The sequence below is a fragment of the Narcine bancroftii genome, chromosome 8, assembly GCF_036971445.1.
Source record: "Narcine bancroftii isolate sNarBan1 chromosome 8, sNarBan1.hap1, whole genome shotgun sequence".
NCBI classification, from domain to species: Eukaryota; Metazoa; Chordata; class Chondrichthyes; order Torpediniformes; family Narcinidae; genus Narcine; species Narcine bancroftii.
Window position 1 is genome coordinate 74540619 of NC_091476.1, and position 25236 is coordinate 74565854.

At 47.0% G+C, this 25236-nt stretch overlaps 2 protein-coding genes across 8 annotated transcripts in view; both read left to right on the forward strand.

Annotated features, from left to right (window-relative positions):
- The window catches only part of LOC138740873 (phosphofurin acidic cluster sorting protein 1-like), a 51097-nt gene extending 47742 nt beyond the window's left edge, over positions 1-3355 (forward strand). The window contains exon 24 of the mRNA XM_069894120.1: positions 958-3355. Coding sequence (XP_069750221.1) covers positions 958-1076 — 119 coding nt within the window. The 3' untranslated portion in view covers positions 1077-3355. The remainder of the gene's footprint in view (positions 1-957) is intronic.
- A 10262-nt stretch (positions 3356-13617) lies between these two features.
- The window catches only part of pola2 (polymerase (DNA directed), alpha 2), an 89616-nt gene continuing 77997 nt past the window's right edge, over positions 13618-25236 (forward strand). Inside the window, exons 1-3 of one of the 7 annotated variants that reach the window (XM_069894164.1) lie at positions 13747-13838; positions 17678-17792; positions 22040-22164. In XM_069894164.1, coding sequence (XP_069750265.1) covers positions 17759-17792; positions 22040-22164 — 159 coding nt within the window. In that variant the 5' untranslated portion in view covers positions 13747-13838; positions 17678-17758. Of the gene's footprint in view, positions 13839-17674; positions 17793-22039; positions 22165-25236 lie in introns of all 7 variants that reach the window. The other 6 variants (XM_069894163.1, XM_069894165.1, XM_069894166.1 and 3 more) reach the window with 6 other exon arrangements.

The following is a 25236-nucleotide window of genomic DNA, read 5'->3' on the forward strand; positions in this document are numbered from 1 at the left end:
GACCAGGCTTCAGATTTATTATTAGAGTGCTTACATGGCATCACATACAACCCTGAGATTCTTTTTCCTGGGAAAAAACTACTGTAAACAAACTGCAATACAGAGAGAATTTTTAAAAAATCAATAATGTGCAAAGGAAGAGTCCGTAAATGAGGCCTTGATTGAGTTTGTCCTTGATGATCGCAGCGTTCTTTGTAGATGTTCTCGACGGTGGGGAGGGTTTTACCTGTGAGGTCCTGGGCTGTGTCCACTACCTTTTGCAGGGCATTACGCTCAGGGGTATTGGTGTCCCTGTACCAGACCGTGATGCAGCCGGTCAGCGCTCTTTCCACCACACCTCTAGAAATTTCCGATGTGATACTGAACCTCTGCAAACTCCTGAGGAAGTCAAGGCGCTGATGTGCTTTCTTTACGAGGCCATTGGTGTTTTGGGTCCAGAAAAGATCCTCTGAGATAGTGACTCCCAAGAACTGTAATGTGCTTACCCTCCCCACCTCTGATCCCCCAATGATCACTGGGTCGTCCACCTCTGGTTTTCCCTTCCTGAATTCAACAATCAGCACCTTGGTTTTGGTAACTGAGTGTGAGGTTGTTGTTGGTGCACCGTCTGGCCAAGTTTTCAGTCTCCCTCCTGTATACTGACTCATCCCCCCCCTCCCCCTTTTTATACAACCCACTCCTGTAGTATCGTCAGTGAATTGTGGATGGTGTTGTCGTTCCAAGCCCCACAGTCATGGGTGCGCAGCAAGTAGGGCAGGGGGTAAGAACACAACCCTGCAGTGCTCCGATATGGAGATTGTGGTGAACTTCTTACCAATCCTCACTGACTGTGGTTTGGATGTGAGGAGATCCAGGATCCAATTACACGGGGGAGCGAGTTGAGGCGCAGGTCTTGGGGTGAGGTGAGCTGGGACAGGGCGGAAAGTCATTGATGGCCATGTCCCTTCTGCCTTGCAGTCTCCATTGATGGGCTGGATTGGAACGATGTGAAGTTTTTCCAGCTGGCAGCTCAGTGGCCGACACACGTGAAGCACTTCCCTATCGGAATCTTCTCCTACACCAAGTCCGGCTGCTAGCTCGTTGGAGAAAGAATGGCCAGAAGCGAGGTCAGGACGGACGTCTGCTCTGCAAACCCTCGGCTGCCAGGAGAACGCATCCCGACCGGAAATGCTGAAACCAGACTCTGAGCTGCCACGGAGCTGGCGAGCTGAGTTGGGGGGCAGCCTTTATACCTGCCGTATGTCTGTGTCAGGGTCTGTCTGTTTATGTGGTCGCCCGTCCTGTGTCTGTGATTGTCCTCTCTGTGTCTGTGATTGCCTCATCTCTATTGCCTATACACGCACTGCCTGAATGCCGGACACCATCCAGATGTGTATGTGATGTTTCCCAAGCCCGAGTCACTCTCACTCTTGATGCCTTGAAAGGTAGCTTGGGTTAAGGTGTAACGGATTGAGGGTGTCCTTCCACCTGACCTAGTTTCTTCAGTGCCAAAGGGCTGGAACTAAGGGGAAGAATGGTTAGCGTGATGCCATTCGACCCACATTCGAATCCCATGCTCTCCCCGTGTCTGCGTGGGTTTTCCCTGGGGGCTCTGGTTTCCTCCCAACGTTCAAAACGTACAGGGTTTGTCAGTTAATTGGGCAGCAGGAGCTCGTGGGCTGAAAGGGGCTGTTGCTGTGCTGTATGTTTAAATTTAAAACATCCATTCCCTGGGAGTGTGTGATGGGACGGTGTGGAGGGAGCTTTATTCTGGAATCAAGCCTTGCCCTGGGAGTTTGTGATGGGACGATGTGGAGGGAGCTTTATTCTGGAATCAAGCCTTGCCCTGGGAGTTTGTGATGGGATGGTGTGGAGGGAGCTTTATTCTGGAATCAAGCCCTGCCCTGGGAGTGTGTGATGGGACGGTGTGGAGGGAGCTTTATTCTGGAACCAAGCCCTGCCCCGGGAGTGTGTGATGGGACAGTGTGGAGGGAGCTTTATTCTGGAACCAAGTCCTGCCCTGGGAGTGTGTGATGGGACGGTGTGGAGGGAGCTTTATTCTGGAATCAAGCCTTGCCCTGGGAGTGTGTGATGGGACGGTGTGGAGGGAGCTTTATTCTGGAATCAAGCCTTGCCCTGGGAGTGTGTGATGGGACGGTGTGGAGGGAGCTTTATTCTGGAACCAAGCCCTGCCCTGGGAGTGTGTGATGGGACGGTGTGGAGGGAGCTTTATTCTGGAACCAAGCCCTGCCCTGGGAGTGTGTGATGGGACGGTGTGGAGGGAGCTTTATTCTGGAATCAAGCCTTGCCCTGGGAGTGTGTGATGGGACAGTGTGGAGGGAGCTTTATTCTGGAATCAAGCCTTGCCCTGGGAGTGTGTGATGGGACGGTGTGGAGGGAGCTTTATTCTGGAACCAAGCCCCGGCCTGGGAGTGTGTGATGGGACGGTGTGGAGGGAGCTTTATTCTGGAATCAAGCCTTGCCCTGGGAGTTTGTGATGGGATGGTGTGGAGGGAGCTTTATTCTGGAATCAAGTCTTGCCCTGGGAGTTTGTGATGTGACGGTGTGGAGGGAGCTTTATTCTGGAACCAAGCCCTGCCCTGGGAGTGTGTGATGGGACGGTGTGGAGGGAGCTTTATTCTGGAATCAAGCCTTGCCAGGGAGTTTGTGATGGGACGGTGTGGAGGGAGCTTTATTCTGGAACTAACCCATGCCCTGGGAGTGTGTGATGGGACGATGTGGAGGGAGCTTTATTCTGGAACTAAGCCCTGGCCTGGGAGTGTGTGATGGGACGGTGTAGAGGGAGATTTATTCTGAATCTACCCATGGTGAACCTATTGCAAAAGGTAAAGTGTTTGTCTGTCTACCGTGTGTGTGCATGTATGTGTGGTGGGAGAGCAGCGGAACAGATGTGGAGGTAAGGAATGAGTAAATCCTGAGCACCGATTGGCCTTGTCAGGCAAAGCCCTCCCTCACACCCTCCCCCTGCTTCCTTCTGAACCCATAGTCTCATGTTACTGGGAAACAGCGTGCTCTGTGTTGTAAATAGTGAGTGTTGTCCTTGTCGTTTTGAGCATGCATGGCACCAGCCTTGCGTCAGATCCCGACACGTGGAGAAAACAGAGTGTTGGGCATTGTTTTCAGGACCACTGGAAGGGGGAGAAGGAGGTGCCCAAACGCAGCAGGTCTCCTACAGAGCGATAGCCTGGGTCAACCCTTGGCCTGGGTTCGGTCGCCAATTGCAGTGGTGAGCCAGGTAAGCCAAGCCCTTGGCCCTATGATGAGAAGTCATGTAGCCCCCTTTGATTCTTGGGCCTGTGCCTGAACTCCTGCAAATGGGAATGTAATTTTAAAGAAAACTAATGTATATAAATTGCCTCAAAGTCGGAGAGCACCCATACAAAGCCCTCCTTAATGTTTGGGACAAAGACCCTATTTTCCCATTATTTGCCCCTCTGCTCCACAGTTTCAAATTTGTCATCAAACAATTAAAGTGCACATTCCAGATTTTATCCAAGGTTATTTGTAGACATCTTGGTTTGACCATGTAGAAATCACAGCCATTTTTACACATCGTCTCCTCGTTTCAGGGCACCATAATGTTTGGGACATTTGGCTCCCCAGGTGTTTGTGAGTACTCAGGTGTGTTTAAATGCTTCATAGGTACAGGTAGGAGAGAGCCGGGCTGGCTTCAAAGCTTCTGATCACCTTTGGAGTCTGTAGTTTTCAACACGAGGACCGGAGTTGGGCCAGTGAAAATCAAAGAAGCTATTATGAGGTTGAAACACAAGAATAGAACAGCGAGAGACATCGCCCAAACCTTAGGACAACCAGAATTTGGGGCATCATCAAGAATAAAGAGCGTCCTGGTGAGCTCAGTCATCACAAAGGGACTGGTCGCCAAGGAAGACCCCCCCTCACCCACTGCTGATGACAGAAGATTTCTCATCATAATCCCAACTGCCCGTCCAACAGATCAGAAACCCTCTTCAGGAGGCAGGTGTAGATGTGTCATCGACCACTGTCCGCAGAAAACTTCACAAACAGAAATAGAGAGGTTACACTGCAGGATGACCCTTTGGCCCCTTCTAGTCTGTGCCGAACCATTTTTTTTTTGCCCAGTCCCATTGGCCTGCACCCAGTCCATACCCCTCCCATCCATGGACCTACCCTGAAATGAGGTTGTTTAAAAAGCGCTGTGATTTCTACATGATCAAACCAAGATGTCTACAAATAACCTTGAATAAAATCTGGAATGTGCACTTTAATTCCATGTGAATTGTTTGATGACAAATTTGAAACTGTGGAGCAGAGGGGCAAATAATGAGAAAAAGGGGTCTTTGCCCCAAACATCATGGAGGGTGCTGCACGTTAACCAATAATAGTGTGCTTTGCCTTCACTCTGGCGTTCAGCCAGGCAAGGACAACTGCTGGTGTTCTCTGGACATTTTCTGTCTGTGATATGCAGAGGTTTACCCATGAGGCTTCTTACAGCCATCCTGATGTTGAATGACCACCCACACCCCCCCACCACCCCCGGATGACCAAAGCTCTGCTGTCTGCACCGCAAAAGAAAGTCTTGGTGCGGAGGGGCAGATGGGTGTGGGGGGAGAAGAATTGCTTTGTCTTCCTACCCACGCTGCAGTGGGACCCCTATGGCCTCAGGCCAACCCGCACACCAGTCGGACATTACAGAGCAGTGCTGGCCTCCAAGCACATTCCAGTACATCACGTCCCTGCTGGCTGTTGGAAAGAGTGCTCCCCACAAGCCTCACTCCCCACAGTTTCTCCTATATTTATTGAGTTCCATTTTGTACATTTCCATTCAATGTGCTTCCATTCTCCCTTGCATTACTCGGGGATAGCATACAAATGTATCTGTGATTATTTTCCCTTGTGCTCTGTCTGTCCTTGCCTCTGTTGAGCTGTTAACAGCAGGTCTGTTATTTGTTCGGAGAGACTGTGTGTGACGTGTTCCTTCAGTGAGAATCTCTGTTCTATGTTTTTTGCTTCATTATACAAAGTATTACAATTTTTTTTCTATCCAAATAAAACCCTGCCGATATGAAAGACCACTGCGTCACGATTCTGTCTCCGGGGTCGTGGAAGGTTGCAGAAGGGAATTCCTGACCCTCCAATCAGTTCAAAGACCAGGTGAATGGGGAATCATTTGCTGGATCCATGGTAAAGACCACAAGGTGTTGGAGCGGAAACCAGCCCATCGAGTCTGCCCCGCCATTCTAACCGTGAGCAGATCCATCCTCCCACTCAGCCCCACTCCCCAGCCTTTCTCCCCATAACCCTCGATGCCCCAACTCATCAGATATCTGTCGATCTCTGCCTTAAATACACCCAATGACCTCGTTTCCGTGGTCGCCCGTGGCCATGCGTTCAACAGACTGGCTGAAGAAATTTTTCGGCGTCTGTTTTAAATTGATGTTCTCTTGCCCTGAAGTTGTGCCCCCTTGTTCTGGACTCCCTGACCACAGGAAACATCTTTGCCACATCTACTCTGTCCAGGTCTTTCAGCATTCGAAACACCTCTGTAGCAGAGGCGGCCAAAGCTTGTCTCATGAGCCACATGCGGCTCTTTGACGTGCAATGTGTGTCTTGGGGAGATACGTTTGCTGAGGTGGGAATCGTACGAGCAGGTGTTCATGGACGTGGCTATGTTGCGGGCAGTGAAATAAGTGTAGTGTATGATCCAGGCCACCTGCCCATCCGAGCTCCCGACGCCCTGACCACCTGCCCATCCAAGCTCCCGATGCCCCGACTGCAGAGTCTCTCCTAGGCCCCAGGCCGCCTGCCCTCCAGAGTTCCTGATGCCCCCAACTGCAGCCTCTCACCTTGGCCCTGGCTGCCCTCCCATCTGAGTGGCCCCAGCCTCCCACCCATCCTGGATCCTGGCCCCAGCTGTCGCTATCCCATCCGAGTTCCTGACGCCCTGGCCTCTCGCCCATCCGAGCTCCCAACGCCTCAAACACGCACCTACAAACTCGTCCAGCTTCAACCAACATATCAGCCGGATTTTCAATGACTCACAACCAAGATGGTGACTCACAATAATCAGTCGGGATTTTGAAAATATTTGGTATGTACATGTGTACCTTTTGATTATGGGACAGTCCCTGGACAGACACGTCATCCTGGGAATGGAACGGGGAATTGAAATCGATGGCCATTTCCACTATTGTGGCAGACAGAGCAGAGACACTCAATGAAGCGATCTCCCTGTCTGTGCCCACACCCCCTCCCTCACCACGATTCAGGCCCCCCCCGCCCAAATGGTTCTTCCACTTGTGAATCTGTGGGAGTCATCTCCTGCATCTGGTGCTCCCGTATATCGGAGACACTGGGCGAAGACTGGGAGATCGTTTTGTTGAGCACCTCGGCTCTGTCCACCGCAAGAGCGGTGATCTCCCAGTGGCCCCACCGTTTAGTTTCCCCGTCCCATTCCCTTGCCGACGTGTCTGTCCATATTCTCATGCATGGCCAGACTTGAGACCACCCGTAAGTTGGAGGAACAACACCTCATCTTCTGTCTGGGCTTCCTTGAACCGGTCCGCATTAACATAGAGTTCTCTGGCATTCGTCAAAACCTCCCGCCTTCTCCCCCATAATCTCTCAATTCCCTGTCTCCTTTTGTACAGATGATAAATTGTACCTCGTCCCTGACCACATCCAATTAACACCTTTTTCTGATTTTCTTCCTTGAAGAAGGAAACATCGGCAATATAAGATGCTGAAAAGACTGGCTGAGTTTTGGTGTGTTTACCACAATCACGGCCTATTGTGTTTCACAGGGAAGAGGGTCCCTAAATTTGAGCAGAGTATTGGGGTGGGGGGGGGGTGGTGGGCAAAAGCCAGAAAGAAGGTTGAGAATGGCCAGCTGAGGGAAAACCATCCAGGTTTGTTCCATCTCCCCCCTCGTGTTGGCTCTTTCAGCCTCTGGCCATCCCACACAGTCAATGGATTGACGTAAGCTGTTGGCGCAACACCGTCACAGCACCCGGCATCGGTGTTTGAATCTCGCTCTGGCTGTGATGAGTGTGTACGCTCTCCCAGTGACTTGTGCGGGGCTTCCTCCGGGGGCTCCGGTTTCCTCCCACTCTCCAAAAACGTACCGGGGGCGGGGTTAATTTGGCGGAACGGGCTTGTGGGCCAGAAGGGATTGTTACCATGTCCAAAAAGCAAATTTAAAAAATGCTCCTCATCGCGGAGATGGCTCATTCTTTGTGCAGCGCTATTTTTTGAAAGCTCAGTGGGTGAATGCTATTTAAAACCTGCCCTCTAAATGCTATTGTGCAAGTGATCTGGTTTCTTGGAAATGTAAGCACATCCCCTGTGCACACAGCAGAGAGACTGCTGTGTACACAGGCACGTCAAACAGGATGCAGTGCAAGACGTGGCTTCCCGTGGGCAAAATTCCTCAGCTCCTGTGAGGTTCATGAGTTGCAGTTGCCTCTCCTGCTGACAGAATGTAATCAGAGTGTAGAACACGGAGCATTACCGTGCAGGCCACAATGTCTTCACCCCATCGAGGACGTCTACAAGAGGCGGTGTCTTAAGAAAGCAGTCTTAAGAAAGGACCCCCCCCCCCACTCCGCCCAGGCCATGCCCTCTTCACTCTGCTACCATCAGGAAGGATCAGAATTTATTGTCGCAAAATGCATTCATATAAACTACCTTAAAGAATAAATAAATAATACTGCAAGATAAAGGAAAAGACAAAGTCAGGCAGAGTCTGTGGTTCATTATTATTCAGGAACCTGATGGCAGGGGTGGGGGAAGAAGCTGTCCTTGTGCTGCTGAGTGCTCGTCTTCAGGCTCCTGGACCTTTTCCCTGATGGTAGCAGAGTGAAGAGGGCACAGCCTGGTTGGTGGGATGTCTTTGAGGATAGAGGCTGCTTTTTTTTAAGACAGTGCCTCATGTAGCTGTCCCATAGTATAAACTTATCTTTCACTGATTCCGTATTTATTTCAAAGTACATTTTAATTTGTCGTTCAATTAATTCTCTAAAATCCTGTCTTTTAAGTAGTATGGAGTTTAATCTCCATCTATACATTCTTGGTGGGATGTCCTCTAGCTCTATTGCCAATAACGGGTGAGTGGTCCGATAATAGTCTAGCTTTATATTCCGTTTTCCTCACTCTCCCTTGAATGTGGGCTGATAACAGGAATAGGTCTATCCCTGAGTATGTTTTATGTCTGCCCGAATAATATGAATATTCCTTTTCCTCTGGGTGTTGTTTCCTCCATATATCCAAAAGTTGCATTTCTTGCATCGATTTAATTATAAATTTGGTTACTTTGTTCTTTCTGTTAGTTTTTTTTCCAGTTTTATCCATGTTTGAGTCCAAATTAAGGTTAAAATCGCCTCCTATTAGTATGTTCCCTTGTGTATCTGCTATCTTCAAAAAGATATCTTGCATAAATTTTTGATCTTCTTCATTAGGTGAATATACATTGAGTAAATTCCAAAATTCTGAATATATCTGACATTTTATCATTACATATCTCCCTGCTGGATCTATTATTTCCTCTTCTATTTTGATTGGTACATTTTTATTGATTAATATAGCTACTCCTCTGGCTTTTGAATTATATGATGCTGCTGTTACATGTCCTATCCAATCTCTCTTTAATTTCTTGTGTCTACTTCAGTTAGATGTGTTTCTTGTACGAATACTATATCAATTTTTTATTTTAACAGTAAATTTAACAGTTTCTTCCTTTTGATTTGGTTATGTATTCCATTAATATTTAAAGTCATATAGTTCAACATAGCCATTTCATACTTTGTTTATCTTTCCTTTCCGTTTCCTCATCACCACCTTCCCTTCTTATCCATTTCTGCTTTTTTTTTTGAACACATTATAAGACAACATTTCTAAAACATAAAATATTTCCACTATTGTCATATCTAAAATTCCTTTAACCCCAATAGTCCCTCCCCTTTCTGAGTCGCCCTTTGTCCCTTGTCGGGCAACCACATCTCCCCTCTCCATTTCGATTTGCGAATTCGCTCACAAGCGTCAAATGATTTTGTAGTGACTGTAATTCCTCCCCACCCAGCCCCCCCCGAAAAAATTTTAATCTTCATATGTAACAAAGGTCACTCTCTTAATTCCCTCCTTACTTCCTTTCTTTCCCTTCTTAGTTCTTACCTATACTCTCTCTCTCTATATATACATATATATATATATATTATATATATATATACACATACATACACACACACACACCTATAGTTTGTTGTCATTTTTGTTCTTGTTACATCTCTTCATCTCTCTGTCTGTTTTGTAGTTGTTCTGCAAATTTTCGTGCTTCTTCCGGATCCGAGAATAGTCTGTTTTGCTGCCCCGGAATAACTATTTTAAGTACTGCTGGGTATTTTAACATAAATTTATAACCTTTTTTCCATAGGGTGGTTTTTCCTGCATTAAACTCCTTCCTCTTCTTCAGGAGTTCAAAACTTATATCTGGATAGAAAAAAAATTTTTGACCCTTGTATTCCAGTGGTTTTTTTATCTTCTCTTATTTTCTTCATTGCCTTCTCCAATATATTTTCTTTTGTTGTATATCTTAGGAATTTTACTAGAATGGATCTTGGTTTTTGTTGTGGTTGTGGTTTAGGGGCTAATGTTCTGTGTGCCCTTTCTATTTCCATTTCTTCCTGTAATTCTGGTCTTCCTAGGACCCTGGGGATCCATTCTTTTATAAATTCTCTCATATTCTTGCCTTCTTCATCTTCCTTAAGGCCCACTATCTTTATATTTTTCTTCTATTATAATTTTCCATTATATCTATCTTCTGAGATAACAGCTCTTGTGTCTCTTTAACATTTTTATCAGATTCTTCTAATTTCTTTTTTAAGTCATCTATTTCCATTTCTATGGCTGTTTCTCATTCTTCCACCTTGTCTACTCTTTTTCCTATATCTGTCATGATCATCTCTAATCTATTCACTTTTTCTTCTGTTCTATTTATTCTTCTTTTTATTTCACTGCATTCTTGTGTCTGCCATTCCTTTACTGTTTCCATATATTCTTTAAAAAAAATATCCATGTACTTGCCCTTCCCTTCATCTTCCTTTTCTCTGTGTTCTTCCTCTTCTTCTGAGTCCACTCCAGGATCTGTGTTCTTTACCTCTGTCTCTTCTGGTTTTCTTGTTGGGTTGTTTGTTTTATTTTGTTGGGTATTTTTGGTCTTCTTATTTTTAGTAGAAGTGTCTTGGTGTTGGTCTTCTTCCTCTGGGTTGGTCATCTGTTGTTTCTTTGATTTCTTATTTTTACTCTCTTCTTTTTTGCTCTCATTATTTTCTATGTTTTCCTCTTGCTGTTGTGTTGTAGTTGTCTGTTTCAGCTGTGGAGATCGATTCCTCAGCTGGTCCCCCCCTCCCGTCAGTGTTATTTTTGTCTTGCGCATCTGCGCACTTTTGTTTGGCTCCGTGAGCCATTTTTGTAGTCCCAAGTTCGGGGCTTCGACTGACCTCAGGGAGCGGGCTTCTCTCTCCATGGTGGGCCTCCTCGTACCGAAACGCCTTCACCTTCTTCTTCCGACGTCTTTCCTTCTTCTTTTCTTCCCGTTGTTTTTGGTTTTTCTTTCTTCGCTGCCATTTTCTCCACACTTTTACTTTCACTTTGTTTTGGTTTTTATGTTTGTGCCTTTGCTTTTTCTCTATCTTTTTTTAACTTTTCTGGAGAGGGCTGGAGTTCCCCTACCGGCCACTACTCCATCACGTGACTCCTCCTCGCCAATTTCCACCTTGATCTCAAACTCACCCGGTCCATCTCTGATAACAGTCTCCCCTTCCTGGTTCTCTCCATCTCCAACTTGGGAGGCCATCGACATAGATGACAAACTCTCCAGCCCTTACAGCTGCACTTCCTCACCCCTGTCCCGCCCTGGCAAGGATTCCATCCCCTTCACTCAACTTCTCCATCTCTTCCCAAGGTGAGGGCTTCTTGTCCAAAGCTTCTGAAATGTCCATTGTATGCCACAAACGTGGCACTTACTATAGGACCCCACCACCAGACATATTTTACCCTCTCCTCCCCTCTTGGCCTTCTACAGGGACCGTCCCCTCCACAATTCCCTTGTGCACTCATCCCCCCCCACCCATTGCACCCCCCACGGGAGGTGGAACACTTGCGCCCACACCTCCTCCCTTGCTCCAGTCTGGGGCCTCAAACAGGCCTTTCACGTGAAGCAACACTTCACTTGTACAGCCAGAGGATTATCTACTGCATCTGGTGCTTTCTTTGTGGTGTTCTCTATGTTGGAGAGACCGGTTGCAGTCTGGGCGATTGCTTCACTCAGCGCCTCCTCTCCATCTGCAACAATAGCGACCTCCCAGTGGCCAACTATTTCAATTCTGGGTCACACTCCCACGTTCAGGTGTCTGTCCATGGCCTTTTGTACTGTCCCACCCTGACCACCTGCAGGTTGGAGGAACACCAACTTATTTTCCGGCTGGGCACCCTCCAGCCACAAAAAACGAACATTGACTCACTGCTTTCCATTAAACCTGCTTGCCTTTTCTTTCCCCTCCCACTTTTCCACCGACCCAGTTATCCCTCCTCCCCTCCCCCTCTTGCTGCTGTCCCCTCCCTCCTTTCTCCCCTATCATCTCCTGCCTGTGCCATCCCCCTTCCCCTCCGCCTAGTCTTTTGTTTGGATGCCTGCCAACATTATTTCATATTTTGATGAAGGGCTCAAGCCCGAATCGCCCTTTTTACACTTGCGTCCCACTAAATTGGCCGTTCAGTGTCTCAGGCTTTTAACACTCCTAACTGGGACACTGAACGCTTTCACACTTGCAAGGAGCCATCCCTGAGGTTAGGACTGTTCTACCAGTGACACATTGAGTGATGGTAGACCTGCCCTAAATCCTGATCAATGTATTATGATCTTAAATAACAATGACAGGACGGAGACAGGCCATCTCGGTCCCTCTTGTCCGCACCGATTTAAGTGAAACTCTACTAGTTCCAACTCCCTGCTCCTTGCCCATAACCTTTCAACCCCCTCACATTCATGTACTCAACCAACCACCTCTTCTGGAAGGTCATTCCACTCAGCCACCCCTCTCTGAGTGAAGAAGCTTCCTCTTATGTTACTTCTAAAATTCTGCCCCCTCACCTTTAACATATGACCCCTTGTTCCAATCTCTTCTATCCTCAAGGGGAAGAGCTTACATCTACTCTATCTATTCCCCTCATAATTTTATATACCTCTATCATATCCCCCTCAACCTTCCACATTCCAATGAATAAAGATCCAGTCTACTCAGTCTTTCTCTGTATTCTCGATACTGCAATCTTGGCAACATTTTAGTAAATCTTCTCTGCACCCTCTCTACCTTATTGATATACTTCCTCTAATTTGGGGACCAGAACTGCACACAATATTCCAAACTTGGCCTCACCAATGCCTTGAACAGTCTCAACTTCACCTCCCAGCTCCTATATTCTGTGCTATAAAGGCCAGCATACCAAGAGCCTTCTTTATCACCCTTCAAAGAACGATGAACCAAGATCTCTCTGTTCCTCAATGCCCCCCTTCACATCCTCTTTTGGTTATTCCTCCCAAAATAAAGCACCTTACACTTTATCTACATTAAACTCCATCTGCCACCTTTCAGCCCACTCTTCTGAATTATAATTATAACATAATTACGCTTTACGTACTGCACAGTATGAGCCCTTCAGCTGTTGTTGTGTCAATCTATATAAACCTTCATATGGGACCATGGTAAAGTGCTAGCAGTAAATAGCAGACAATTTTTTTAAACAGCATGGAAAAATTGGTTCGCGCTATCGCACACAATTTATAAATACTGGGGGGTGGGGGGAAGATGGCAAACCTGCCCTCCCAGAATGTTGTGTGGCAGAGAAAGGGCTGGAGGGGTTTCTCTGTCACGCGGCCTTCTGGGAAGTCAAGGACGCCATTGCTTCGCCCCCCCCCCCCATGGTCTTTACAAATTGTGCTGCAGCGCTACCAACTTTCCCACGCTGTATAAAAATTGCTATTCATTTCCCCCTCTCTCTCTCTCTCTCTCCCCCCCCCCCCCCCCGCGGCGAAGTTTATACCTTTATTTTCACCTTTTCTTCACGATCCTGCACTCGCGTAAAAACCTGGGTCACTTCACTCCCCCAACGCAATTGCCCGCTCTCCATGTGCCTGATGGCAACGCCAGCGTCTCCAGACGCCCGGGATTATACTGGGGGTCGAGGGCGCCGGCGGTGAGATTTTCCTTTCACGCTCGGACCGTTAATTCCTGGGACCACTTGCTTATCCATTTGGCCGAAGATCGGAGGAGGACGAGACTTGGAGGACCGATGTGTGCTGCCGAATGATTGGCTGGAGGGCCGATGTGTGCTGCCGCGTGATTGGCTGGAGGATGAGAATGCTGCCGTTGGATTGGCTGGAGAACCGGAGTGCTGCGATAAATTGCCGGGAGGACCGGAATGCTGCGGTGTGATTTGGCTGAAGGACCGAAGTCCTGCCATGTGATTGGCTGGAGGGCCGGAATTCTACTGTGTGATTGGCTGTTGGATGGGAATGCTGCCGTTGGATTGGCTGAAGGACCGGAATCCTGCCGTGTGATTGGCTGGAGGACCAGTGTTCTGCGAGCTCATAGCCCGGCGGACCGGAATGGTGCGGCGTGATTGGCCGGAGGACCGGGAGGGTCGGGAGTTAGCTGACGGCGAAGGCGCGGGAGAATCCGAGAGCCGGTGAAGGACCCGCAGCTCAGCGCTTTAGGGCCCTGACATGGCCGTAAACGTGAGGTGCATCGCCGAGGAGCTGGAAACCTTCGACGTGGCCGTTGACGACGACGACCTGCTGGAGAAATGTGAGTGTGGAGGAGAGATGGCCGCTAGGCCCCTCTCCAGGGTTCTAGCCCCCCCAACCAGGCCCGGTTTAGTCTTTCACCTCAGCACCCGTTTCTTAGTTAGTTTTAAATCAGATTCAACTTTATTGTCATGAATATGATCACGAAATTTGTTTACAGGTGGAAACATTGCTATAAATTTACAAATACTGTGGTTCGTTCTCCATTTGGACTCGATAACTGGAACTGGATTCCGGACTTCCTATCGGTGAGACCAGGCTGTCTGGATCGGTAACGGAATGTCGAGCATTGGCGCACCCTGGGGCTGTGGCCTGACCCACGCCGGCGCCTCCGGATCCCGGCTCCAACAGGGCCATCGAGCTTGCGGTCGTCGGCCTCGTGGCTGCGCCACGGAGAAGAGGGGAGGGAGGTCTGGACTCAATGTGGACTGGACCAAGGAGGTGATTGGGGGGGGGGGGGAACTGGACCAAGAAGGTGATGGGGGGGGGAACTGGACCAAGAAGGTGATGGGGGGGGAACTGGACCAAGAAGGTGATGGGGGGGGGAACTGGACCAAGGAGGTGATGGGGGGGGGAACTGGACCAAGGAGGTGATGGGGGGGGGAACTGGACCAAGGAGGTGATGGGGGGGGGGGGACTGGACCAAGGAGGTGATGGGGGGGGGACGACTGGACCAAGGAGGTGATGGGGGGGGGGGGACTGGACCAAGGAGGTGATGGGGGGGGGGACTGGACCAAGGAGGTGATGGGGGGGGGGACTGGACCAAGGAGGTGATGGGGGGGGTGGGTGGGACTGGACCAAGGAGGTGATGGGGGGGGGTGGGACTGGACCAAGGAGGTGATGGGGGGGGTGGGACTGGACCAAGGAGGTGATGGGGGGGGTGGGACTGGACCAAGGAGGTGATGGGGGGGGGGGGTGGGACTGGACCAAGGAGGTGATGGGGGGGGGGACTGGACCAAGGAGGTGATGGGGGGGGGGACTGGACCAAGGAGGTGATGGGGGGGGGACTGGACCAAGGAGGTGATGGGGGGGCGAACTGGACCAAGGAGGTGATTGGGGGGGGGGATCTGGACCAAGGAGGTGATGGGGGGGGCGGGAACTGGACCAAGGAGGTGATTTGGTGGGGGGGGAAGACCGGACCAAGGAGGTGATCGGGGTGGGGGGGACTGGACGAAGGAGGTGATCGGGGGTGGGGGGGACTGGACGAAGGAGGTGATCGGGGGTGGGGGGGACTGGACGAAGGAGGTGATCGTGGGGGCTTCAGGAGGACCAGGGACGGCCACCCTCCACACATCCATAGTGGAGAGCACCAATTCCTTGGACTTCACTTGACTGGTGACCTATTGTTGACACACCACCTCTCCTCACTTGTCAGGAAGTCTCAACAGCCACTGTGCTCCCGGTGGAGACTGAAGTGGGAAAGGCTTACCGGCCACCACTGTCAACAAAAGAGCTGCGTCACAGTGCAGTTACCGCAAAGAAATGGATGGGAGGTCAGTCCACAGGAGCATAAGAGCAGCAGAGAGGGACTTTCTCCTTCACTGATGTGATCCAACGGGATTGTTGTCTGAAGAGGGTGTGCAAAATCAGCGAGGACCCCCTTCCACCCTGCACACGGCGTTTTCCAGCTGCTCTCGCCGGGGAAGAGATCCAGGAGGATCAGAACCAGTGCCATTAGACTGCAAACAGCTTCTTGCCACCAGGCAGCGAACTGCTCATGCTTACCATCCAAGCCTCTCATTCCTACAAAGCAGTATTTATTTATTTAGATATAATACTTGTCCTGCATACGTAGTGTTTGGTTGTGTGTCTGTGTTTTGTAATGAGGACTGGAGAATGCTGTTTCGTTGGACTTGTACAATCAAATGACAATAAACTTGACTTTACTTGAGAAGTCTCACAATCTGAATCTATGGACGCGAACATGTCACTAAGTTTGTTTTGCTATAAATGACATTTCCAAATACACTATTTAAAAAATAATTAGTACAAAAGATTGTCCATTCAGGATCAGAATTTATTGTCTTGAACAAGTCACGAAATTCATTGTTTTGTGGCAGCGTCACAGTGCAAACACTTCTACAGACTAAAAATACTAAATGAAAAAGACAAAGTAAAGGCAGTGTCTGTGGTTCATTGTTCAATCTGGAATCTCCTCGCTGGAGGAGGGTCTGAGCTGTCAAATGCCTGTCATGATCGGGGGAGAAGGGGGGGTACATCTCCACCTACCTAGGCTACAGAATGAGATTTTTTTTAAAAACTTATAAATTTAAGAGACATACATAAAAAAAATTAACCTCACTACACCTTCCCACTAACCCCTCAAGGGGAGCAAAAAAAACCCATAGACCAGTTAATTACATACCCTCTGTGTCAAGCCAAACTAACAATACCAGAGAGAAATTTTTTTTAAAGGTATTTCCAAATTTCAATTAAGGCGATCACATCTTAACAAAGAAAGAATAATTATTATACAGGTTATACGTTATCTTCTCTAAATAAATACAGGATCATTATGCCAACGAACCAAATTCAATTCCACATTATCTTTCCATGTAATCGCAATACATTTCCGTGCAATCGTCAATATCAGACAGATGAATGCCATCTAAAATTTATCCAACTTTAAACCAGAAGTTAAAGATACACTATATCCCAACAAAAAAATAAATGGATCCAATGGTAATTTAATTTTGAATAAATCTTTCAAAAAGTTTTTAATTTTTATCCAAAATGATTGAACTTTGTTACAAGACCACACTGCATGGAAAAACGTTCCAGTGAATCCCCACATCTAAAACACATCTGAATTACTAAAACCATATCTTTTTAACTTTTCAGGAGTCAAATATAACTGATGTAAAAAATTATAATTGACTAAACTATATATTACATTAATCAATCTAGTAACACTCTCTTGACTCATAACTTCCCATTCCTCCTGGGATGTATCAAAAGATAGATCTTTCTCCCACTTAATTATAGACTTACTTAAATCTGGTGTACTCATCTTGTAACAAACCATACATTTTATAAATAAATCCCTTTTTTGATGCATCCCAAATTAAAGTCTCGAATAGTTAATTTAGGTAGCATAATTTCTCTTCCAAAGTTATCTATCATTAATGCTCACACCTGATACAAATAAGGAATGAGACAGTATCCCAAACTTGTTCCTAAGTCTAGTAAAGGGGAGAAACTGTCCATCTTCAAAACAATCATCCACCACTTTAATACCCTTAGAATCCCAAACCCTTAAATACTGATTATTCATTGAAAAAGGAATAACTATTATTTCATAACAGAGTTTGAGCTGTAATTTTAGAATAGATTGATTGATTGATGTCCACAGGCTAATCTGGTGTAATGACGATATATAACAGGAACTATAGTTTGAAGTATAGACTTCAATTATGGACCATCAAGTAATGGTGAGCTAGTAAAGGAGTGTTAGTGAACTGAACCTTGTGGATCCACGTCCCTGATTCCCTGAAAGTGCCAACACAGTTCTGTTAAAGTCAGCCCGTGGCTGTATCTCCGCTGGATAAAACAGCAGCAGGACAAATGAGTTACACAAGCAACCTTTATGGCATAATCCTAGCGTGTGTGAGGAGCATAAGGCTGTCATTTTCTTCTGTTATACCCACTCATTACAGAGTTTTGTTCCCTTTAAATGGTCTTTTCAAGGACAACATCAGACACTACGTGCAGCTGGCCTCAGCTCAGAGCATTCTGCAGTTGCTCCTCAATAAGTCTTTCACAATATCTTTGATCGCATGATGTCTGGCCACTTTGTCTGTTAATGCAAATAAGCTTGTATCAATTTATTTTGTACAGCAGAAGCCCCCGAGCACCCTTACATTTTGCTTCCCTCCTGTAAGATGTGCCTGCCTTCAGTGGTCTTCACGGCTCTCTGGAGTTATGAACCTCAGTAGCTCGTGGCTCCAGATTCAAGGTTAGCATCTTTCCTGCTGTATATCAGACCCCTACATGAACCTTGTCAAATAATGTCCTGTTCGAACTCTCCACTCTTTACTGCTGTACTATGCACGCGTTGTCTTGTGAATTGCTCGCAAAACAAACTTTATCACTGTGTCTCGGTATGTCTGATATTAAACTTGAGGACCCTCCCCACTCCACCAAGAGAAGACATTAATATGCATCTACTTGAAATGTGCAAATGGGCTGATGCTTATTTTGAAACTGTACCCCTTGGCTCTAGATTTTCACTCACATGGGAAACATTGGAAAGGGTAAAGAACTTCAAATTCCTGCCAATGCAATCATGAAGAAGGCTTATTTGCAGAGATATGGTACGTCACCAAAGACTTGCAAATTTCTACAGGTTTACTGTGAAGAGCATTCTGACTGGTTGCATCACTGTCTGGTATGGAGGTGCCAATGCACAGGACAGGAACAGGCTGCAGAGAGTTGTAAACTTGGCCTGAGACATCACGGACATCAATCTTCACTCCATCAAGGTAATCTTTAAGAAGCAGTGTCTCAGGAAAGCAGCCTCTATCCTCAAGGACCCCCACCATCCAGGCCACTCTGCTACCATCGGGAAGGAGGTACAGGAACCTGAAGACAAACACCCAGTGGCACAAGGGCGATTTCATCTCCTCCGCCATCAGATTCCTGAATGGACAATGAACCACAGATTCTACCTCACTTTTTTCTCTTACTATATTACTACCATACTGCAATCCACTGAAGAGGTACTGGGCTTCTCCTCCAGGAAAAACAAGGACTGGTTTGACGAAAACAGCCAGGAAATCCAGGAGCTGCTGGCAAAGAAGCGAGCTGCCCACCAGGCTCACCTTACAAAGCCGTCCTGTCCAGAGAAGAAACAAGCCTTCCGTCGCGCATGCAGCCATCTTCAGCGCAAACTCCGGGAGATCCAAAATGAGTGGTGGACTAGCCTCGCCAAACGAACACAGCTCAGCGCGGACATTGGCGACTTCAGGGGTTTCTACGAGGCTCTAAAGGCTGTGTACGGCCCCTCACCCCAAGTCCAAAGCCCGCTGTGCAGCTCAGACGGCAAAGTCCTCCTCAGCGACAAGATCTCCATCCTCAACCGATGGTCAGAACACTTCCAATCTCTTTTCAGTACCAACCGCTCAGTCCAAGATTCCGCCCTGCTCCAGCTCCCTCAACAGCCCCTAAGGCTAGAGCTGGATGAGGTTCCCACCCTGGATGAGACATATAAGGCAATCGAACAACTGAAAAGTGGCAAAGCAGCAGGTATGGATGGAATCCCCCCAGAAGTCTGGAAGGCTGGCGGCAAAACTCTGCATGCCAAACTGCATGAGTTTTTCAAGCTTTGTTGGGACCAAGGTAAACTGCCTCAGGATCTTCGTGATGCCACCATCATCACCCTGTACAAAAACAAAGGCGAGAAATCAGACTGCTCAAACTACAGGGGAATCACGTTGCTCTCCATTGCAGGCAAAATCTTCGCTAGGATTCTACTAAATAGAATAATACCTAGTGTCGCTGAGAATATTCTCCCAGAATCACAGTGCGGCTTTCGCGCAAACAGAGGAACCACTGACATGGTCTTTGCCCTCAGACAGCTCCAAGAAAAGTGCAGAGAACAAAACAAAGGACTCTACATCACCTTTGTTGACCTCACCAAAGCCTTCGACACCGTGAGCAGGAAAGGGCTTTGGCAAATACTAGAGCGCATCGGATGTCCCCCAAAGTTCCTCAACATGATTATCCAACTGCACGAAAACCAACAAGGTCGGGTCAGATACAGCAATGAGCTCTCTGAACCCTTCTCCATTAACAATGGCGTGAAGCAAGGCTGTGTTCTCGCACCAACCCTCTTTTCAATCTTCTTCAGCATGATGCTGAACCAAGCCATGAAAGACCCCAACAATGAAGACGCTGTTTACATCCGGTACCGCACGGATGGCAGTCTCTTCAATCTGAGGCGCCTGCAAGCTCACACCAAGACACAAGAGAAACTTGTCCGTGAACTACTCTTTGCAGATGATGCCGCTTTAGTTGCCCATTCAGAGCCAGCTCTTCAGCGCTTGACGTCCTGCTTTGCGGAAACTGCCAAAATGTTTGGCCTGGAAGTCAGCCTGAAGAAAACTGAGGTCCTCCATCAGCCAGCTCCCCACCATGACTACCAGCCCCCCCACATCTCCATCGGGCACACAAAACTCAAAACGGTCAACCAGTTTACCTATCTCGGCTGCACCATTTCATCAGATGCAAGGATCGACAATGAGATAGACAACAGACTCGCCAAGGCAAATAGCGCCTTTGGAAGACTACACAAAAGAGTCTGGAAAAACAACCAACTGAAAAACCTCACAAAGATAAGCGTATACAGAGCCGTTGTCATACCCACACTCCTGTTCGGCTCCGAATCATGGGTCCTCTACCGGCACCACCTACGGCTCCTAGAACACTTCCACCAGCGTTGTCTCCGCTCCATCCTCAACATCCATTGGAGCGCTCACACCCCTAACGTCGAGGTACTCGAGATGGCAGAGGTCGACAGCATCGAGTCCACGCTGCTGAAGATCCAGCTGCGCTGGATGGGTCACGTCTCCAGAATGGAGGACCATCGCCTTCCCAAGATCGTATTATATGGCGAGCTCTCCACTGGCCACCGTGACAGAGGTGCACCAAAGAAAAGGTACAAGGACTGCCTAAAGAAATCTCTTGGTGCCTGCCACATTGACCACCGCCAGTGGGCTGATAACGCCTCAAACCGTGCATCTTGGCGCCTCACAGTTTGGCGGGCAGCAGCCTCCTTTGAAGAAGACCGCAGAGCCCACCTCACTGACAAAAGGCAAAGGAGGAAAAACCCAACACCCAACCCCAACCAACCAATTTTCCCTTGCAACCGCTGCAATCGTGTCTGCCTGTCCCGCATCGGACTGGTCAGCCACAAACGAGCCTGCAGCTGACGTGGACTTTTTACCCCCTCCATAAATCTTCGTCCGCGAAGCCAAGCCAAAGAGAAGAAGAAAGAAAGATTTCTTTAAAATAATGTATTCATGGAAATGTAATTTATAACAATTGTTTTGCACCTGTAACACACACAATCCTGCTGTAAAACAACAAAGTTAATGATACAAACTCGTGATACATTTTGATTCTTCCGATTCTCTCTGTGCCTGAGTTATTAACCTCTAACCTTGTATGCAAAGTGACCTGTTGTAAGGCAGAACATTTAGCTTAGTGGTTAGCACAATGCTGTTACAGCACCAGAGACTGAGACTGTGGTTCAAATCTAGCGCTGTCTGTAATAAGTTTGTACATTCTCCCTGTGTCTGTGTTTTCCCTAGGGGCTCTGTTTTTCTCCCACCTTCAAAGCGTACTGGGTGAAAGAGCCACAGGTGCATTGTTTATCGTTGTTGGTTTGGCTGAGGGTGTCCTGGGGTCTGGAGGCCTCGCGCATTCTGTTTCTTTCAGTGCGCACATGCTATTCACTTGAGTTGTTGGTTTTCGTGGGGTTGAGGAATCGTTAGCCCACGTTGACTGACGGTGCGGGATAGAGATGAAGAGGGCGAGTAAGGCTCCGATATTTTCTGTTAACCGTTACCACAGTTGTTGCGTTACCAAATACCAAGATTCACAGACGTTAGCATGTTACAAGTTATGTTATGAGCCCTTTTGTGTTCATTAATTAAGTTTAAAATGCATCTGGATTTTACTATGAATTTGTTCCAATGCGTCGCAGTTAAGAAACTACTTAGGCTCTGTAGAGCGCTTCGAAAGAACCAAAGACTTTTATTAACTAAAAGATTGGAGCATATCACAAGTAGGTCGACCAGTCCAAAATGACCTGGTCTGGCTAGGAGCAATCCTTTAAGACCTGCCAGTAGGTGTGGCTACACTCTCAGCCAATCACAGTCATCCTACACTACCATCTGTACATATACACATTGGTGATAGAATCTGTACTATCACAAGCTCTGACTGGCTTTTTCACTACACCGGGGGTTGTAGGTTAATTCGGTGTAATTGGGCGGCACAGGTTTGTGGAACAGAAGGGTCTGTTACTGTGCTGTATGTCAAAAAAAGTTTCGTACCAGTCTCTTTGATATTGTTGTGATGTGGTGTGGTGGACCTATATGATCCTTGGCCAGTAGGATATTGCAGAAGATTGGAATTTTAAAATTTCTAATTTTGTGGCATATTAATGTCAATAAATTCTGATTTTTCCACCCTCTGCAGTGATGGAGTTGTGCGTCACATACCGCCTTAAGGAGAAAGGGATTGTGTATGAATGGATTGCTTTCAGTAGTTCGCGAAATGGGGTTCCCCTGACTGCAGAGAATCTGAACATCTTCGAGCATGAGGTAATCGGGTTAAATGTGACACATCCTTGGGAGGTTCTGCCCACAGTTGAGGTTCAAGATTATAGCAAGTGTGTTGAATGTTGGAAAAAATATGCAGCAGAGCGACTTGGTTTCCTAGTTTTACCAGACAAGATTGAACAAGTTTCAGCATATTTACAAACAAAATGAGGGAGTTGATAGTGAAGGAGTTAAATAGACCATGTAAAAGTCGACACCCCCCCTCTTTTTTTGGCTCTGGCCTCCCGCCCATCTGTGCTCCCAATGGCCCGACTACCTGCCCATCCAAGGTATCAACACCCCGACTGTGGATCCACGCCCTGGCTGCCTGCCCACCTGAGCTCCCGATCCACCGACTGTGGACCCCTGCCCTGCCCACCCATCACAGCTCCCAATGCAGAGACTGTGGACCCAGCCCTGGACGCCCGCTCATCTGTATTCCCAACCCACCGACTGTGGACCCTTGCCCTGGCTGCCTACCCATCTGAGCTCCTGATGCTCCGAATGTGGACTTATCACCTTTTTTCTGGCCATTTGAGCTCCTGATGCCTTGAACAATGCAGGTACTTACCACGGTCAAAAGTATGACTCATATAAAAGTCGACACCCCAAATTTGACCTGAAAAAGTTGGTCCAGATAATTTGATGATCGCATGGCTATGTATAGTATATGAAATAGAAAGTTATAAATCCTCAGGATTTGGGAGAAATATCCCACCCAAAATGATATTACTCATGAAAGGGCAAAGGAAACTGGAAATTTTCCACAGAAATGGATTAATAATTGAAAAGGGAACTTTTCTTCCAGGTTGAGGAGAAGCAAGCAGACTGTAAGACATAGGAGCATAAATAGTCTCTTCATCCCATCGAGTCTGCACATTCAATCATGAGCTGATCCATTCTCTCACTCAGCCCCACTGCTTGATCTTCTCTTGATGCCCTGGCTAATTAAGAACCTGGCAATCTCTGCCTTAAATACACCCAATGACCCTGCCTCCACATCCATCTGGGGCAACAAATACCAAATACTTCACCCTCTGGCTGAAGTAATTCCTCCATGTCTCTGTTTTAAGTAGACACCCTTCAATCCTGAGGTGTGCTCTCTTGTGAAGGAGTCACGTGATGGAGTAGTGACTGGTCGGGAAAACCAGCCCTCTCCAGAAAAATAGGAAAAAGGAAAAAGCAAAACATAACAAAAATAGAATATAAGAAATAGAAGAATATAAGGTACAGAGAAGAGAAAGAAGATGGCTTCCAAGAAGGAGAAAGTAAGAACTGGAAAAAAAACAAGTAAAAAAAGTCGGCGGAGAAGAAAGAAGAAGGCCTTACCTGCACGAAGGAACAGGACGTTGTGGTGACAAGGAGCACCCGACCCTCGAGGTCAGTGCCTGCTCTGCGGAGTCACGACCCACCAGCCAGTGCACTACAAAAATGACTCTTGGAGCCAAACAAAAGTGCGCATGCGCAAAATCAAAGGAGAAAGAGGACACCGGCGGGAGGGGGGCTCAGCAGAGGAGCGGGCTGTCACAGAGCGAGCAGCTGAGGGACGCCCGACACCAGGGATCTCAGCTGGAGGGCAAGGAACAACAGACGAGCAGCACAGGAGGGGAGGACCAGCAACAAGAGGCCCGACAAAGAGATACAAGCAGCTCATCAGGAAAAACAGAGACACAGACACAAAGAAGAGAAGAAGACACAAACACAGATACAGTCACAGAAGAAGAGGAAGAAGAAGACCTAGATCTTCACAGAGAAATAGAACGTAAAACTGATGGACAAAGAGAAATAAAAGGAAAAATTGATGAACAGAATATAGATAAAGTCATTTTTGAAGAATAAATGAGATCACTAAAGGAATGGTTATTATTAGAATTTAGTGCAATTAAAAGGAAAATGAAAAGAACAGAAGATAAAATGCAAAGGTTAGAACTGGTCATGACAGAAATAGGGAAAAGAGTAGAGAATGTGGAAGAGCGAGAAACGGCTGTAGAAATGGAAGTAAATGACTTAAGAGAAAAATTGGAAGAAAGTGACAAAAAAAAGACACAAGAGTTGTTATCTCAGAAAATTGATATGTTGGAAAATCATAGTAGGTGAAACAACATAAAAATAGTGGGCCTGAAGGAGGGTGAAGAAGGCACAGACATGAAGGAATTTATAAAAGGATGGATCCCGAAGGTCCTGGGAACAACAGAAATGCAGGAAGAAATGGAAATAGAAAGGGCACACAGAGCACTAGCTCCGAAACCACAGACACATCAAAAACCAAGATCCATCTTAGTAAAATTTTTGAGATACACAAGAGAAAATATACTGGAACAAGCAAGGAATAAAATTAGAGAAGATAATAAACCATTGGAATACAAGGGTCAAAAAAATATTTTTTTATCCGGACATAAGTTTTGAACTCTTAAAGAGAAGGAAGGAATTTAATACAGCGAAATCAACTTTATGGAAAAAAGGTTACAAATTCATATTAAGACATCCAGCAGTGCTTAAAATATTTATACCTGGTGAGCAAAACAGACTGTTCTTGGATCTAGAGAAAGTGGAAGAATTCGCAGAATGTTTGCAGGACAGGAGAAGAGATGAAGAAATGTAACAAGAATAAAGAACGGCGATAAAGAATATATAACGATGTATAAACAATGTATATGTAAAGAACTAAAGAGGGAAAAGAGAAGGGAAGTAAGGGGGGAAAAGAGAGAGAGCTTTATGTTTTTTAAAAAAAAGTGTTTTGTGGAACTGAGTAGAGGGGGAATAACCGTCACTGCAAAATCAGTTGACGCTGCGAACAAGATCGCAATCCAAATGAAAAGGAGAGTTGTGGTTGTCCAGCAAGGGATATGGGGCAACTCAGAAAGGGGGGGAACTTTTGGGGTTAAGGTATTAGTGGAAGTGGGAACTACGGGTGTACTTTATGTCTTAAATGTGTTGTCGTTCATTAGTGTAATAAGAGAAAACTAAGATGAAAATGGGGAAAAGGGGAATGGAGGTGGCAAAGAGGAGTATACAAAATATAAGATGGCCATGTTGAACTATATGACTATAAACATTAATGGAATACATAACCAA